General features: G+C 39.2%; 1 protein-coding gene across 2 annotated transcripts; it reads right to left on the bottom strand.

Annotated features, from left to right (window-relative positions):
* Positions 1-1,830: 1,830 nt before the first annotated feature.
* On the bottom strand, positions 1,831-18,440 carry patz1 (POZ/BTB and AT hook containing zinc finger 1). Of its 2 annotated transcripts, XM_084735164.1 has the most exons (6): positions 16,960-18,440; positions 14,304-14,367; positions 14,025-14,196; positions 11,155-11,313; positions 6,745-6,957; positions 1,831-5,458 (listed from the first exon to the last, which is right to left on the bottom strand). In XM_084735164.1, the coding sequence occupies exons 1-6, from the start codon at positions 18,192-18,194 to the stop codon at positions 4,980-4,982; spliced, it is 2,322 nt and encodes a 773-aa protein (XP_084591290.1). In that variant the 5' UTR covers positions 18,195-18,440; the 3' UTR covers positions 1,831-4,979. The 2 variants fall into 2 exon arrangements, with proteins under 2 accessions (XP_084591290.1, XP_084591283.1); XM_084735157.1 differs by lacking the exons at positions 6,745-6,957; positions 11,155-11,313 and having other exon boundaries at positions 16,960-18,428.
* Positions 18,441-19,194: the final 754 nt, after the last annotated feature.

The following is a 19,194-nucleotide window of genomic DNA, read 5'->3' as shown; positions in this document are numbered from 1 at the left end:
GTCTCATTATCTACCAGTAATAATTACAAGAGAAAAGTTAGGATCTTTTTCAATTGCAATTTATTTGACGCTCATCTCTGTACCAACAAGAGAGATGAGACTCAACAGAGTACAAAAACAAATATCTATAGAAAAGTATGCTTATATTGAAATATGTCCAAAGACGTTATAACAAAACATGTAGCTCACATGTTTTAAGAGCAATTTTGTTGAGTACGATGATAAAATACCAAGTTAACATATTGTACATTTTCTGTGTGTTTTTATACAAAAGTGTCAATGCAAGTCACTCTGTACAATTCTTAACCTTTAGAAAAGAGGACCTTTTTTAATCCACTGCTGTGCACAATCAGTATTTGGAAGGCACTTTGCAACAGACCAAAAACAGAAAGTAAAACATTTAAGCCTTAATAACCCTTGGAAAATCATCTTTTACACTTGAGTACCAGCATGAGCAAAAACAAAACCATACATCCCAGTGAAGAAAAATACTCAAACAAAGGAACATCATTTTCCTTACAGCATCTTCCACTTTGTTTTCAAATTATCGATTAACAAAAACAACCCTTATTACCTTTCAAAAGGAGTAAATACTAGTGCAGAGTGGATCAAAAAAGGACAAAAAACTTGGTCAAAGACATGAGTCGTGCAGCTGGCAGTGTGAGCGCTACCAGAGCAGAGCAACAGTACGGCGAACAGTGAAACTTCGACTGCCACCAACCAGTGATCGACATTCAGTCCCCAGGTCAGCTCGCATGCCAGAACATGCAGTTTACACTTTCAATCAATCAAATGGCCATAACTTAAACATCCCTCCACATGATAGACAAGAACAAAAAAAATCTATATATGTACAGGACCACCATTGACAAACACTGATCATACTGGTTGGTTCATATATATTTATATATATATTTATAGAGTGTGTATATGAATGGTATATACACTTGTTACAATCACAACATAACCATAAATAATATAGGAATGTACTGAATTTAACAGACTAAATTACTCACAAATAATTAAAACAGAAAGCAGGAAACACAGATCAAACACAGAAACAGGCACACATATACAGAGCCATCACCTCACACACACACACGCACACACACACACTGCTAAGCCCCTTCACTGTTGGACTGCGTTTGATTTGCATCATGATACACAAGAAAATCAACTTTTGTATGAGGAGTAGAGTTGTCACGATACTAGAATTTTGAACTTTGTTATATACTTGTAATAAAAACCATACTTGATATTTCTTTCAGTACGACTGCAAAAAGTGAAAAACCTAGGCACACAAAATTAGATCATTTTTTTCCTTTCTTGTTTTTACAACCAGTAAAGAAATTAGACCGAACACTGTCTGGCTTTGCTGCGAGACAAATTTCAGGCAGTCTTGAATGAGCAATTGAATGGCCTTTTAACTGAATTAACTGAAATTATTTTGAACACACAATTAAAAGTATCAATACTTATGACAACCTTAAAAGAGAAATATGTAATCTATTTGCTATACTAAATCATAAAATGACCATGACTTGTCATCAGAGATTAAGGACAAATGCCAAGTTGAAATACTGACTTCTCAAAGTACAATGCTATGGCCAGCATAATCTCCTTTGAAATTTTCATTCCCAGAGGGAATAACTATTTGTTTGCCCATTTTATGTCAATTCCAGTTATTTGAATATTCACTGAATGAGCTGGTATCTGTTTTGAGTTGTAAGAAATCATTGATTATCTTTTTGAGAGATGATGTTTATTACAGTTAAACTGAGCAATATATTATTGGAGTGTGACAGGCAGTGAGACAGGGAGTCACTGAACTCGGACTCCAGAGTGTATATTTTCACAGCAGTGTGCTTTTGCTTTACATTGACTGGCAAGTAACATTTATAAACAGGTGATAAACTTACAGTGTAGTACTGGTCACCGCTTGTCAAAGTACAATGTTGTGCTCATTCTACACTCTGTAGGTTAGTGTCTCTGCAGCCTGCACACAACCTGCCTGAGCTTTGAGTCTGGGGAGGTGAGGGTGAGGGGGAAACAACTCGCTTCAACCATAGACCGTATATTAAATAGGGTTTCAACTTATTTAATACACAGTCTGGGGATAGTTCCAACTCACTATTTGGACTGCAGTGCTCACTTTTAATGCTAGAGGTCTACATATTTCTCCTCTGATAAGAAGTCAAGATTCTTCACAAATACCAGCAGCGTTTTGCCACCAATTTTCTCTAACTCCTCACTGACAGTGATCCAAAACCAAAATTAAAATTTAGTCACAGGAATAGATTTTTTTTTACATACAGTTTCTTATAATTAATGCCATTCTTTCTACAGTGACCATAATAGAGTTTTCAAATCCAAAAAAGCAAAGCAGAAACGTGGACGTGAGGCTCCTGTTACATGTTGATTTAAGGAACAGGAATGTCTCAGATTCAAGATTAAACACATTTTCACTATAAGACACTGTGAGGCTCTTTCCCACCATATAAACTCTGGTGCTTTAACTGGTTCTGTTCAATATTCTTGGAACCTTAGTGCTATCTAGCAACCCGTGTGCGAGCCAGCCCAAGTTTCCACTTCTTTTGAGTGGAACAATTGTAATCAATGATCATCATCAACAACATGACTTGTAGAATATGATATGTCCACTTTGGTTCTCAAGGTAAACCTGCCATTTTTTGGTCCAGCCAGGAACCTACTTTTCGGGTTCTGGACCAATTTATTTTTGATGGAAATTCTTAGACTGTTTCAAAATAAGATACATGAACTGGAACGGGGCTGGATGCATGTTGGTAGAAAAGCCCTACCAGATGGATAGTTTGTGCCTTAAAAAGACCAGTGTGCAGGATTTAATGACATCTAGCAGTGAGCTTGCAGATTGGAAACACCTCATGTCACTCTGCCCCTCCAAAAGTGTAGGAGAACCTACGGTGGCTTCAAAGCTTGTGAAAAATCTGAAAGGCCATGTCTAGAGTCAGTGTTTGTTTGGTTCGTTTTGGGCTACTGTAGAAACGCGGTGGTGCAACATGGCAGATATAAACCCCTCATTTTAAGGTGATGAAAAAATGATTCTTACATAAGGTGATTACATACTAATGAAAACATATCTGTGAATCTTATGATATTATATTCCGTTTCCGCCATATTCTGCTGATACAGCCTCATAAATCTTACACACTGGACCTTTAACCTAGTGACCATTAGCACAAACACAAGACATGTCATCTTCTAACAGCACAAGCCAATCAAGACAGGAGGTGGGCGAGCAACACAAGAACAGGGTGGAGACACCAGGAGTTAAAGTGAGCTTAATTACATGATTCTGTAAAAGTTGCATTACGTTTGGTCGGTCCAGAGGCTGGTGGATCAGGGTGTGACTCCTTCTTCTAACATACATATAACCACACATCTCTCCATTTAACATAATTTAGAGTGAACCATTATCAAAATGAGCAAATCACAAGATTTTCATTTGACAATTAAAAAAAACTGTACACAAAACAGAGGGCATGAATAAGTTAATAAAATATAATCTACATTTTTTCAAAATATATACTGAAAATATACCTGACCTTGGTCCCTGTTTAATGTACACAACAAATTTAATACCTAGCAAACAAGACTCGGAAACCTTGTTATTGTAGGGGGGGATACAAAAATCATTCCTAACAAGCTCAAGGCGTGTTTCAAGACAAATTTTACAGGTTAAAAATGTTTCATCCCGGGACACTATTCAGGCACTACTGTGCACAGTATAAATCGTAATAAGAATGGCTTTCTTCTCCTTACTTCTGCAGGTTTTCATATGAATATTTCATTTTCGAAATCATCAAATCAAAAACTGATAAAGGGCTTTTCACATTCAAATGAGCTGCCAGCAGATCGGCTTCATTAAGAGCGCATCCCTCCAGCTATCAGTGAACCAACTCTGGGTAGTTCTACCAATCAAACTGCAGGCTTTTTTAAAGACATGGGTAAGAAACAAAACTAAAAATGAGAGCTATGGTGCTATTGGAGCTTTAAATACATTTTTTTCTGACGTCTGACAGGATGAATGGTTGGCTCTTATTTGTAAATTTGTTATGACTTAAAATCTAATGACATTAGCACAAAATTTAACTCTGCTATAACACACAAAGCAATAGGGTGGTATTTTCTTCTATGAGGTAGCTTAATTATTTATTTTTGATTTTGCTTGAATTATAAATTTACAGTGCCAGATGCATGCCATAACAATTCAAATTTTAAGTTTTATTGATAAATGTTTTAAAAGTAATCCTGTCAATGGTGATTCAATAAGGTCCTTGACAGCTATCAGCAGTGCTCACTGGCCTGTAAAATGACACTTTCTATATGACTCAGAAGAAAATTGCTTATAATAAATGTGTCACGAAATATGCCTTCAGGCCTGTTAGGAATGCTTCTTGGAATAATAATTAACAGATTCAAAGAAAACCTGCTATCAAAATTGAGGCCAATTTAAATCCCTGTCCTTAAGAAAAACAAAATCCTTCTTAAAAAGACGCAGAGAAACAACATAAATACAGAATTCACAAAAAGACAATAAGTAATTACTTGTTTTAAGCTTGCAGTAAATAATTCCTCTCATGTCAAGAAACATTTGTGCGGCTAAGAAAGCTCAATAACACACAAGCCAAAAACAAATGAAAGCATACCGAACATAACTTCAACGGATCCACATCAAAGATAAAGGACATAAAACCTTCATGTCGTTTCTTTATAAAGAAAATTTTAACACCGTACACGCACTTTTCATACTCTGAAAAAGTAGAAAAAGTAGGAATCGTATGGCAGTCTGTGACAAAAATATCAGATACACATTAAGTAATGTCATGAACAGAAAAAGTAGTCTTGAGGCAAAGTTATTCCCAAATACAGAGCATCTTCTGTGGGCGACCCGGCTTTGTCCTAAGAACAAGAGGCTTTGCAAGAACTTATTAAATATGTCACTTCCCTCCAAAGTCCATTCCGCTCTGACCTGCCTCGGCATCCACCAGTGAAGAGGCGAACGCAGACTGGACTATCTGAAAGCCGAACGACTCCAGCAGAGACATGTTTTGTTGAGGGGAGAAGGGAGAGGTCAGGGAGGGGGCCAACTCGCTTAAGCCCGACCCCGAAATCCCCTGGGCCTTCTGGGCTTTGTGAACTCTGTGCTGGTGCTTGTTGAGGTAGGACTTGGTGCGGAAGGCCTGGCCGCAGATGCCGCAGGTAAACTTCTTCTCAGGGTCCGTCTTGGCTTTAGATCCCTCCGGAGAACCCAAGGACCCTGCAGAGGCTCCGTTGCAGGCTAAAGAGGGCATCTCAAGCTCTGGCCCGTCGGGTTTGTGTGGGGACTTAAGCTCATCACCATTAGGCAACTCCCCGAATGATGGATCTGATTCTTCTGATTCCAGATGAGGACATTTCCCAGCGTTTTCCTGCCCGTCTGTGGTAAACACAGCATGGATGGGGAGGGGGAGAGTCAAACAGAGACAGAGAGAGAAAAGGGAAATGGGGGGAAAAGGAGGACATGAGTTAGAACAAATTGACTAAAGGATATATTTTGTCAAATACAGTTTCAATCCAGTAGCTGGTTGGCACCTGCAAATTTCACTAGGGAACTTTAGTGAGAAGGCACCAGCAAGTAGAACAAATTAGATGACACTTTATTTGAAGGGTATGCGTAAGACTGTCATGACACTATCATAACCATGTCCTAATATCTGTCATGAACATGAAGGGGTCTTTAGGAATGCTTATGACTGTTGTCATGAAGTGTAATGTGGTCAGTTGTCAGTCAAGTGACCAAGTCAGTGCTAAGTTGACATTGTTTAAGATGTCACTGTTATAACAACTTGACATTAACCAAGACAAAATAACCTGTCACTGTCTTTGTCGTGACAACTTGACATGATCAAACTTAAAGAAAGCGTTAACCTTATGTTTTAACATTAAACAGTCATATGTGGTTGGTTTTGACACATGGTGTAGTGAACCCATTATATTTTCCTTGACCTTAAATAAAGTGGTACATTTTGGACTTGGACTAAAGATTAATTTTTATGACAGCCTTTAAAAACAATGTCCTGAATAATTCTCTTGACTTGAAAACCACCTTTGTTGTTGGACAATGTAATAAAACTTAATGACAGTTTCATGGCAAGACCAAAACGTACCACTTTGCTCATGCATTATGGTCTTATGACAGCCAATGTCACAATATCAAAACCAACCACATATGACAGCATAACATAAATTTACAAAATAATGCTAAACAGATTATTTAAGTTTGATTGATGCCAAGTTGTCATTACAAAGACATTGACAGCTTATGTTCTCTTGGTTAATATCAAGTTGACAAAGACATCTTCAATAATGCCAAGTTTTCAGGAAAAATTACATAATTGACCAAATGACACTTACTTACAACAATCATGAAAATGCATAAAGACTCCTTCATGTTCATGACATTATTATGACACTGCCATGACAGTCTTTGCACAACCCTTGAAATAAAGTTACCACAAAGGGTGGTAATTAATTTTACAAATCAATAACTAAATATAGTAAAAAAGAAACTGACAGTTTCTTCAATGTGACTACAGCATTAAACTATACAATTTATTTCAGTCCATTTGCCCAGTTTCCACTGACAGTTCTGCTGTGCTCATCCAACCAGTGGGCAGTGCTAGCACCATGCCCCCACCCAACCTCCTGCTGGACTGTACTGACCTGCCACAGGCCCATGGACGGGGAAGCCAGGCAACCCGCCAGAGCGACACTCCCAGAAATATGGAGCCCCACCTGCCTTCCCCATGAGCAGCTCAGGCTGCAGGCCCAAAGCTGGAGGGCCGGGCTGGGGAAGAACTGGGTGTCCAGAAAGCCCATGAAAGCGACCCTCTGCCTCAGACGAGGTGAGAAGCAGCTGGCGACTGACACACAGGTCTACACAACACCCGGCCAGGGAGAAAGGAAGGGGAGGGGGGCAGACATAACAGGCCGGCGGAAACCATACGGACAAAATTACCTTCATTTCATCACTAGAATTTGAAATGCTGTCTGTAAACAAAGCAAGCTAGACAGGTTTACTAGTTTGAGTGAATCTTTGTTGATTGATGAATTAATTACCTTTTTCTCTCTAATAGAAATACCAAATCTATGATGTAAATTATAAAAATTATTGACTAAAACAGCTGATATTCGTGCTACTTTTATCAAATAAAAATCACATATATTGTGCTCCATTTGAGTACAGACCTTTCTCACAGTGGACATTTTAACTTTTAAAGGTTTAACTAAAAAAATATACTATGCAAGATTTACCAGTTGCCATGTGTAAATGCACCATTCAAAACTGGTCACTCCTCCCCAGCTCAACAAATTAGATACAGAGACAGACAGTAGCAAAAGCACAAATAACACACCAACAGCTCTGCACCATGCTGGATTTTGTGTGAATACAGCTTAAGTGAACCGTCATCCTGTTGCTGTGTCCTCAGTCTGCTTCAGCTGTGTGTATATATATGTGTGTATTTCTCTCTGCAGCTTTCACAGACAGCGAGCTGAGGACAGAGGTCACTACATTTTTATAGATTCTCAACCTTACAACCTACACAGTGTTGCTAGGGGCTACACACCACTAACCAAAGGCTGATGCCCAGAAAAGTGTCGAGCTAGTAATGTCAACAGTTAACCAATAAACCACCAAGGATACCTATGACTCGTTACATATGATGGTCTATAGGTTAATTTGCATACACACACTCCGCTAACAGTTGAACTGTTTGAGAAAAGAAATAAAGTCAAATGTAAGTTGTATGATGCTACTCTTCAGTTTAGTAGTAGTACTAGCACTATGCTATATCACATTAAGATCAAGCACCTGGTTGTTGTCACATCACTACTAACTGGGGAGAGAAAGTGTGATGCTGTCCGGTCTGAAGCCCTCACTCAGTTGGTGTGCCAACTGATTTGAGTTTAATACACAGCTGAGTGGTGTGGTAAAGGGCAAACTTGAATTACGTGATGTCATCGAGAGCTACTATGACTCCTAGACAGCTCTCACAAGCCCAGTTTGCTCCTAACTCAGAGCCTCTCTGACTACCAGAGGAGGAGCTGACTTGTGCGACATGGGGACAAGAAGCCCCTTTTTTAATTTCACATCATTTTACATTTTTTCTTGAAAATCAACTGGTTAGTTGCCGGTTAATGGGTGTCGGACAATGGAAAGCTGAAGCTGCAACTGAAAACCCTTTCTTAAACACACCTAAATAATGAGAAAATAAGAAATTTCAGGCATAGGACAGGGTCTCTGCAGATGCAGACACCCTACCCTATGCCTGAAATTTCTTATTTTCTCACCACACAATTCTAGATTGTCATAATGACGACTCAAGGTTTTTTTTTATGAGTCTACACACTGTTTTTAGGAAAATCCTGCATAGTATGACTTTAAACACGTGTAATAAAAAAAATTAAAATAAACACATTTAATACAGGTGGAACAATGCCCAGACCCTGCTATTGTGCATGCTGGCTCACTGACACACCAACAAGCACAGAGAGCCAACATTAACGTTAGTAGTTACACCTGTGTGCCTGGTTGTAACATGTCAGAAAATCCCTGTGAGAAAAGCCCATACTGTGTATAACCAAGTATAATGTTCACACACACACACAATGTGTTGGTCTCACAAATGGCATGACACTAAATGAAGACTACAGTGAAAACTGCAGTAAATATAGCGACAGTACACACTTTTGACCATGGCCATTTCCAAGACTTAATTATTTTTTCTGCTAACATATCTGATAAAATTTGTCATTTAGAATTAAGTTACTGAAGCCAAATGCTTTGAGTTCTCAGCTAACCTGTTGCTAATTACTGTTTATTCAAATATTCACAGTCAAGTCAATTCCGTTTATATAGTTCAATTACACAAATTTGCCTCATGAGGCTATGCCATCTGCTCACTGCACAACAGCCTAAATCATTAGACCCTTGATTCAAATAAGGAAAAACTCCAGCCTCTTACTTTTAGCACTTTGGTAGCTGCTTAGATGAAATCTATCTGCCATGTGACTGTCAGTCTTGCACAAATAAAAACTGCTGTCCACAGTGTTGAAACACATTTATACTATATCAAAAAGTCTGATCATTTAGTGACACCTCAGAATGACTCCAACACCAATTACTACACATCCTGTCATCCTCTTCATCTTGGAAATAAGCAGAAAACAGACAAACTTACATAAGAGCATAACCTGAGCAAGACACATGTAAAAGCATCACAAATCATGAACATTTTGACTACGCATATCTGTGAGTCATTGCGTAGTGTGACATGTTGTTCTTGTCACAAACTTGCTGGCAATCGCTATGACAATCAAAATTGATTCTAACATCTTGGATTCACCTCAAAGGAGACTGTGAACTTACTAACTTCCAATAAGCTTGTCGAGTCTCCACTTGCCAAAGCAGGAAGCTTTTGCTCAGCTAGGCTAGAAATTATAAAGGTCAATATGGTGCTAATGAATTCCTATTTGTGGTGTTGACACTGATAATATCACTCATTAAAAAAGGCTTGTACAATTTCTCAAAATAACTCTTGTTCACAAAAGGACAATGGCAAATGCCTACAGAGGATAACACGTGTTTAAGAGCATCTGCAGCAAAACACCTACCATTATGCTAGACAAAATGACAGGGCATGATCAATATTAATGATTTATAAGTAACTAATGCTTTCACCTTATATCAATTCTTGAAGCAAATGCAGCTCTCATTATAATCAATCATTTGGATGGCTAACCTTAGTTTGGCAATTAGCCAAATAGTATACTTTTCAACTTCCTCTGATTATTCATAAAATTGAAGAAAGTCAGTTACAAGTACAACTAACAGATGTAAACACTGACTTCCGTGTTATTTTTTGCCAATCATGGTTGTGGCTCACAGTTTACTTTGCACTGTCACTATGCTACTGCTTCTCCCAGAAGAATGGCACAACTACAAAAGCTTCAATGAATCCAGGGCAAATGGAGGACACATTAGGACTATCATGCAACACTGCATTGTTGAACAACTGCTGATGGATCAGCCAAGCAGAAAACAGACACTGTTAACCATACCATGCTATGGCCATGCTGGACAGACATAAAAAAGGCAAATGGGAGTCAGCACTCCAAATTCTTCTACATGTTTATTTACCATATGTGCTGATAGAAAACTAAAATTTGTCTATATTATTTTACCAATGTTCAGCATAATAAAGTACTATGTCTTCACTTAGAAACTTAGTTCAGGCTGCTAGTGCAAATTGGAAAACTACGTCACCAGCGTACATAGTTATTGATGCCTTTGTGACGTTGTTGCCACAGCAACCCACACAGATAGGTTAGTGATGTCTGGACACACAAATTCAATCTTATCACTTGCAAGTAACAGTGTGAACAGACTGTCTTATAGATTGGACTTGAGGAACAAATCTGATTTGCCTGCAGTCTGAACAAAGCCTGGACAACAATCTAGGGTTTAATTAGCATAGGTGCACATATCAGCTGCTCCTACTTACCACACCACTAAAAAGGTAATGATTTCCACTGTAATGTAATTTTGTAGAATGTACGCCAGCAACTGACTCGTCTGCCTATTGACTTGCATAGTAAAAGATACACTGCTCGAAGGTACAACGTAAAAAGGTTTCCTCCAGCCATTTCTGCCATTCTGATCTTTGATTTGAATAAGTGAAACTTCTGAGAACACAGGTATTTCCAACACTTCTCCAGCTCTTTATGTGGCACTACTGACTAAAAATAGTGTGATTGTTAGAGAATAATTAAAAAAACAAAGAGATGTGCAGTATTTCCAGCTCTTTTCAATCTACCCAATTACCACAGAAAGGTTCTCTATGCATAACCCCCCTTGAATAAAAGATAACAAAATTTAGCTAAAAGAGAGACAACCAGCACGTGAAATTGCACAACAGCAAATGTTTGAGCAAAAAGCTTGGCAGCAGAGGTTGATGAATGCTTGTGTTTCAAACATACACAAAGATGCAGCAGCATGTTTCTCCAAAAAGCAGAAGAACAAATGAAAAGCCAGAAACATGAAAGTTTGGGATGGGGCGGGCGGCTGCTTGCCTTCCACTGAGCACTGGCGTCCCATGTGGTAAGGGTTGCCGTTGTGCATCTGCAGTTCCCCCCTTGGCTCAGGGAAGGTGTGCACTGTGGCAGTGGGGGGCAGTGGAGAGCCATGGTGTGTCTTTATATGCACCTTAAGGTAGGACGCAGTGGAGAAACCTGGACCAGAAGAACAAAGAACAAGGCAGTTGTTTGACACACTCGAGGCCTTGGACTCTGAGGAGGGGCGTCCTGTTACACAGTGACAGCCTATATATGTCAGAGATTAAGGAAACATGCTAAATTATAATATCGGCTTCTCTGACAATAATGCTGCAGCCACCATGTTCTCCTTTGAAATGTCCACTCCAGTGAAGAATATTTTTGTTTGGCTGTTTCACATTAATTAGTTTAAATTAATTATTTAATATACAACTTGCTACTCAGACTGCAGTACTCTTTTTTGTACTCTAGGGTCTTACATATTGCTCCTTCAAATTAATATTCTCTTTGAATATTATCTCTGAACAGTGAGGAGTATCACTGTATTATAGACAAGAGGCAATAAATAAATAAATAAATAAATAAATCTAAATTCCTGTCCAGAACAAACCAAGTGTGATGTACATTGTGATGTTCTTTAAGAACTAATCACGGTGCTTTTGCCCTTGTTGCAATCTCTGATTATCAACGGATGTATCTGCAGGAACACAAAAGCCATTTTCATGGTTGGGACTTATCTCACCTCAAAAGGAAGAATTCAAGATTTTTAAGATTGTCTGAAGCATTTTGTTTAACTCAGATTTTCTCCACTGTCTTGAATTTAATTTTTTTATTGCTGGTTTGATGCTTTGTTATCTGTTAATTCATTAGCAACTTTGTTTTTGCATTTCATTGTTGCATTACATTTCATCATTTCATGTTTCTCTTCTCTTATTGTATTATGTATTTGTAAATGTGACATTACTATTGTCTCGTGTATAAAGCACACTCCAAATGTGATACAAAACTTATATCACCTCCCTGCATAGATCAAGATTGAATTAATGAAAAAAAGGAGGCTGTGACATCTATGAGCTCAACTGGTTTGGCCAAAGCAGGACTCTATGTTTGTGCTCTGTGGGCACCAAAATAAATGGATACCTAAAAAAAGTTTTCAGCTAGTAGCACAAAGACTTAATGTACAAGGTGAAGGCCAACTTTTAGACATATTTGTCCCATTCAGTATGAAAATTTCATCTTGGCTACAGACCAAACAGGCCCTGGAAAGAAAAAAAGAATTCTAAATATTTTGTACAACTCCATGCAACTTGTCCCTGAAAGACACCATGCATTGTAAAGATGGTATGATTTGAACCAAAATATAGCTTTTATCCTCACATGGAAGAGGCACTCTTTTAAGGTTTTTTTCACAGGGCAATTAGTTAGTTAGTTCAATTCATTTGTTCCAGAACAGGGTAAAAATTATACATTGTTGCATTGAAGTTCACGTTTAGTTTCTGCTCACAATGATTTTTATAAACAAACCAAGAGGCATAAACATGAAGTTAGAGAGACCAACATGTAACTCAGTTGTCAGCCTGTATCTTCAGCACATTATCAGGATCCTGGAAACCAAATTCAACTGACTGACACAAATTCATACAGCACTTTAATGCTACTGACATGCTTATTTAGCTATTTAACTTACTGTGGGATTGCTGCCTCACACTTTTTTGACCTATTATTTAGGGAAAATTCATAGGCTGAAGTGAATAATGGATTAGGGTTGGCTGGATGATAGCATCATCCATCGACCAATGAGCCTTTACCAATGTAACATTGTGATTTAGTGGCTTAGAACTGATGAATATGTAAATTAAAGAGTGTCAGCCAGAGAGCATAAAAATTAAGCAAGGAATTATTATTATGGTACCTTTTTACAAGGTAAAACATCATAAAATACTGCCCAATTAATATTAATAATAATAATTAATATCCAACATACATACATATATAAAAACGATATCAACGATACCGTTGTCCATTGCAATGTTTCAATATGGACATCATCATCATTATCATCATTATCATCATCATCATATGCAATTTTGGTCAACATAATCTAACCCTAATACAGATAACCGATCCAGTGATTTTACACAAATCAATTGTACTATCGTTTCCTGAACAGATTTCACAATCAGCAGATGGATTTATTAGTAGCTTAACTTTTGAAATCATGCCAACATCACATATCTGCTATTAAAAAATCCTGTTGTTGGTTCATTTGACGCCACAAATGAACCACTCTAAAGTACCCTTGAAATCGGACTGAAACCACCCTTTTCAAGCAGTCTCGGTCCAGTTGTTTGGTCCACACCAGGGGTTGATCAACAACTTTCACCAACCAAACAGGTTAGATGTGAAAGCACCCAAAGGCACTGAGTTTACAAAAACTGTGTCTGAATAGCACCATCAAAACGGGAAGCAAATGACACTGAAAAGCAACAACACACATATTGCATAAGGCTTTGAGAAATGCTAGGAGTGTTTGTGATTCCTCCTGTGTCCAAGAAGGGAAAAAAACACATGGAGAACACTTGAGTGTTTACTGAAGACATTTTATCACGCATTTTAGAGACTGAAGAACAAAAACTGTAGCAGGTGACCAATGTCATGTTTGGACTGACATTAACATCAGGTCAAAAAAAAAACAAAAAAACAACAACAACAAACAACCATTCATTGCAATGACGTTCTTTACTTCTCTAAGAATGCACAGCAGAGCAAACCAAATACCAAAATCAGGTTACGGTAAGTCTTTATCCTCTGAATGGCCAGGACTTCAGTGCCAACTATGTATTTTGTCTGTAACAGTGTGGTGCATGCTGAGGTATTTAAACAATTACCTTTGTTGCAAATGCCACAGTAGTTATGCGTTCCTTCACTGTGTTTCTTGAGATGGTCCGTCATGTAGGCAGCTCGCAGAAACTTGCCACAGACTTTGCAGGGGATTTTGTCCTCATGGCATGCAAGGTGTGACCGGAGGCGATCTCTTGTAGCAAAAGAGGCATTACAAATCTGCAATACAGAAAGAAACATGTCAACACCTTTCTCACATAAGGTTCAAAATCATCATTAACTGGGCAGTGGGATATAAAGTGTAATAAATAGATCCTAAATATTACCTGGCACTTGTGGGGTCTCTCTGTTGTGTGAACCTGTTTGATATGTCCATTCAGGTGGTCTGGTCTGAAAAGAAAAAAGGAATATTTGTCATGTCCATCTATGACTAATCTCAAACACATTTTCACGCTGCTAAAGATGACTTTTCTTATCATTAATATCTCTCCTTAAAACTATGAGAAAATCTCTTTGCTGTTGCTTCAACTTTGTTGTGAAGGACAGTCACTTTTATTCGTCTTCACTTACTGAAAACTAGCAACAAAGACATAAGCAGGTACTATCCAGGTGGGTCTTGACCTTCATGCGCAAATAAACATGAAATAACTGTCTATTATGAGCACATGGTTATTAATTATTATGTGCCAAAGTACTTCATTATTTTTCACTTTTAAGAGTCAATAACAGCTGCTTTACAAGAGGCAGCATGACAGATTTAAAAGCTTTTTGATTCAATAGCCTAATGGATGAAAACACTTTTTCACACAGTGCTGCAGTACAGTCGAATAATTGAGTGATTCACAAAGAACATTTAAAGATCATCATTCATTTTTTTAGCTTTTAACAACATGGAAAACAAGATTGTGCTGACATAGCTGCTGACCTGCTAATTATTTACATGTCAATTGTATGGTTTTCACTTGCTGTCTTGTTGTTGTTTTGCTTTATCTTGTGATGCATTAAGTGTTATTCTAGAGGACAAAAATGAAAATAAGTCTTCAGGCTTTATGGCGTTTTATCATACATAACTGCTGCAGTGCAGTTTTATGATCATCAAATAAAATCATTCATTCATCACTCTTTGTAAGTGTGAAGTTATGGCCACATTATCTTAATGTTTAAATGTTGCAATACATCCTCTTATAAAATAGCAGAGTCTGACTGATATTCTGAATTTGTCAAAAGTAATAAAAAAAATAGAAAAAAATAAAATAGAATGAATCTACACTCAAATATGTCATGCAATGTCTGTCTAAGACCAGAATCAAACTGTGGATGTTGTGGTTATGTGGCATGTGCTGTAACCATTCCAAATTATGTAAAACTGTCTCTGTAGTCACCTTTTTCTCAGATATATCAAACCTGAGGGGACTCAACCACGGCATCCTTTCACCACAAATTTGGTGAAGGCTCTGTTACAAACTTCCACCCTCTCCCTGATCACATTTTTTTTTTATCAGTTACCTTTCAGCTACTTGTGACTTCTATTCATTTACTATCTGCATGTATTTCAACCTCCACAGCAGTAGGTGGTGACAGTGAGTTTGAAAACGGGGCCTGAGAACACTGAGCCTAGTAAACAGGTTTGTGTGTCTGAAGCCAAATTAGACAGATGACAAGTCACTCAGTAACAGTTCTGCAATTTTTAACGACAGAAGCTGAAGGATTTGTATATGCTAACATGTAAGAGTGTGTCAGGAAAGATTTTAAATCTGTCTTATCTCTGTTAATTGGTACCAACTCACAAGAAAGAATTTAACTAATTTCAGTGTTTATGAATTGGATCCAGACTTCAGACAGCTAGTGATGAAGTAGCTGACTACATTATGTCTGTGTCTATATATCTCTAAAGCTGAAAAAAAGCTTTCTGAACATGAACAGCAGGGCTGATATGAACTGCTTCTGTCAGTTCCTCCTTTGCTGCTAAACTGTGGGTTCACAATTATGTGACTGATTGTGAATACTCACTTAATACCTGCAGTCACTGTCCTTCAGATGTCATATCTTATATAAGACATCAGTGTATCTCATGAAAAGGCGGAATGGTCCCCTTAATAAACAGAAAAGAAGCAGCACTACATATTGTTTATTTATGAAACACTACTAAAAAAGTACCTGGTTACCTCTGCTGTCAGCTCAAATGATGTATAAATATTAGTTGTTAGGGGTGTAGGAAAACATTGATACACTGGAGTATTGTGATTTTGTTTATGATATTGTATCAATTCTCAGAAACTGTATCATGATACATGCATTGGTTTGTTGCAGTGGTTCATTTTGTATTGTGTTTAAATTGCCAGATAGCAGCACTCTTATCTAGTGTTACTGTTCTGATTGCATAAAAGCTAAACTTTAACTCAAATTTTATGCAAATGATTTGTTCTTTAAACTATGAGTTTTCCCAAAATTAGATTTAAAAAAGCAATATATCACGTTGCCTACAGTATCACAATAAATCACAATATACTGAATTACAAGCCCTGTATTGTGGTATGTATCTTATCACCACATTCTTGCTAATACACAGCCCTAATAACTGCACCTCTTGTACACATTCACCTTATCAAAGTGGTTTAAAATACTATGCTACATATGAATTGAATGATATCCAAAAATTTGAAATTGCAATGTCTTACTACATACTTCATTTGAACATTTTTAAATGACTGTACTTATGTGCTTATTATTACACTTGTAAGTACCTTTCTTACTTGTGAAAATGCTTAATGTGAGTCTCTAAATTAACTGTGCATCTTAATATGCTTAAACTATATATGTTTATTTGTGTACACATCTGTGTTGAATCATCGTGGGGATAAATACTGCAAACTGAGCAGGGTGCCATGGATGATTTGACAGTCCCAGACATTGAGGCACAGTCATAGCATTGTTTTCGTACAACTCTAAAACACAGGACACACTGTCAGTGGGTCAACTCACCTTGAAAACCCTTTACCACAGCTTTGGCACACATAAGGTTTGCCGACTGAGCCGTCATGGGACCGAACATGGTATGACATCCTGTCCTTGCGTTTGAACCGCAGCCCGCACACATGGCAAGCGTACGGCTTCTCCCCGGAGTGGGAGAGCTTGTGTCGATTCAGGTGGTAAACGTCGCGGAAAACTTTACCGCAAATGTCACAGCCCACATGCCGCCTGGTCCTCTCCCGTTTGCGCCCGTTATCCACTGATAGCCCTCCGTGTAGCTGCACTCCATTCTCCATCAGACCGGGCTGAGACATTACAGACATGCCGCCCGCAGCTGACAGGCTGTCACCGGCGTTGTTTACACCGCCGCCGCTGTGGGCTCCGTGTTGCGCTTCGTGGTTCTTCAAGCGGGAAGCCTCTGTGAATGCTTTACCGCAAGTCCCGCATGGAAACAGCCCATTGTCTTTCTGGGTGCTACTGTGATTAAAGTGTAGAGGCTCTTTCTTTGGTCTCCCCCTGCTCTTTTTCGAGCCCGGGGAGCCAGTGTCGTGTTGAAAGCCGGGCATCTCCGCTGATGGGGACCCGGACAGCCCTTCCACAGGCTCCAACATGGGCACCGATGACTCACCGCCGTCCTCCAGTAACACGGCGGTGGTGTCTTCACCCCCATCCACATGCATCTGTGCATTGTTAGCAAAGCTTTGACCGTTCACCAGCATTCCCGTTCCGTTCACCAGCTCCTGCTGCTGTGCCACCGAGAAGCCCAGCTCCGTGGCCCCCGTGGCCTGGAACAGACTGGCGTCTCCTCCGCGGGAGGTGGGTACAAGGATCTGTACGTTGGACTGCTTGATCACCTCCTGACAGATCTCAATTACCGACCGCATCAGCAGAAACTTGGCAGCTGTCATTAACTCCGGGAAGCACTCCAGTCGCACCACAATCCTGGACGTGTAGGCGAAGTCCAGGACGTCTTTAAAAACTTTGGGGCTGATGGTGTGCATCTCCAGCTCCTTGGCGTCGCCGTCGCCCTCCGTCTGGCGGCTGAACACCGACTCGAAATACTCGCTGCACGCCGCCAGCACAGCTTTGTGAGCGGGGAAGCTCTCCTCGCCGACGCGTAAGATCACATCGCAGAACCTGCCTCCATCTTTCCTCTGAACGTTGAGGTTGTGTAGCATCTCCGCACTGTGCTTGCTCACCTGGTAGGTGTACGAAGAAGTCCAAGACGGCTCCGCTACCTTCTCCATGCCGAATTCATCCAATAACAATGGTTGTTAGCGTCAACGGTCGGAGAAATGACGGATTTTTGTGTTACGATATCGAGCCGTTGATACCAGCTAGCGACAGAATCCAAAACCAACCGCCCCTCCCCGTCGTTTTAGCATCTAACGTTTAACGTTAGCAGTAGCAGGGTCGCGTCCAGAAGATAACCCTTAGTTTGCGAAAATCTCGCGAGATCTGTGCGCTTTATTTCTTCACTGTGCATTTTGTCAAAAACTGACCTGTGGCAGCGCTATCACAAATCAATCTGGGTAAGTCTAAGGTTCAAACACTTAGCTAGAGTCATGGAAGGATCTTGTTTTGGGTTAAAATGTTCCCTCTCGCGAGATCTTTCGGAGGTCTGTGGTTCCCTTCTAGGCACGATCCAGTAGCAGCAGTAGGGAAAAATGGCAGCCCCCCAGCTTCCTGTGAACTTTGACCCTGGTTTCTTGAGGGGTGGGGGTCGCTCTTGTTTTGTAAAACATGTTTCTCTTAGGTCTGATATTGAACGTGTATATGATTTTTAATGATTCTCTCATTGTCATGGCAGTCACTTCGAGGAGTAGAGCTCCAGCACCGCAGGGGTCCTTCATGTCTGTATGCCAAAATGTGAACACGCAGGTCTCTTCCTGCCTGGTCTGTTTGTAAAACCCCTCCCCCAACCATCCAACCACAAACACGAACAACCCCTTTTCCTCTGTATGAGCGCTGTCTGTAAGCCCATTCAACACACATGTATAGCATTATACTGTTCAAGTCACTCAAGGTAAGTTGCGGATCGACTAAAACATAATAAAGAAGAAGTGCCAGGAAAATTAAATGCAAATGAAATCAAACGAGAGAAGACGCAAATCAGTATAACCCTGTATTATTAAAAATATCTAATTTTAATATCTACAGAAATAATTTAACGGTATAAAAGCCGTTTGGAGAGAATGGATGACGATGTTTAGCTTTTTTTGAACAAGATGCGGAGTGATAAATTTC

This window comes from Lutjanus erythropterus, chromosome 2 (assembly GCF_056507025.1).
Source record: "Lutjanus erythropterus isolate fLutEry1 chromosome 2, fLutEry1.hap2, whole genome shotgun sequence".
In the NCBI taxonomy this organism is placed as follows: Eukaryota; Metazoa; Chordata; class Actinopteri; order Lutjaniformes; family Lutjanidae; genus Lutjanus; species Lutjanus erythropterus.
This window is presented reverse-complemented; position numbering and strand designations above follow the sequence as displayed.

Excerpts from the sequence above, each read along its gene's own strand:
- patz1 (XM_084735164.1), bottom strand. The coding sequence starts at position 18,194 with ATGGAGAAGGTAGCGGAGCCGTCTTGGACTTCTTCGTACACCTACCAG. Across the intron at positions 14,368-16,959 it reads TGTGGTAAAGGGTTTTCAAG|ACCAGACCACCTGAATGGAC; the intron begins GTGAGTTGACCC and ends TTTTCTTTTCAG. Across the intron at positions 6,958-11,154 it reads ACGCCAGTGCTCAGTGGAAG|ACCTGTGTGTCAGTCGCCAG; the intron begins GCAAGCAGCCGC and ends GGTGTTGTGTAG.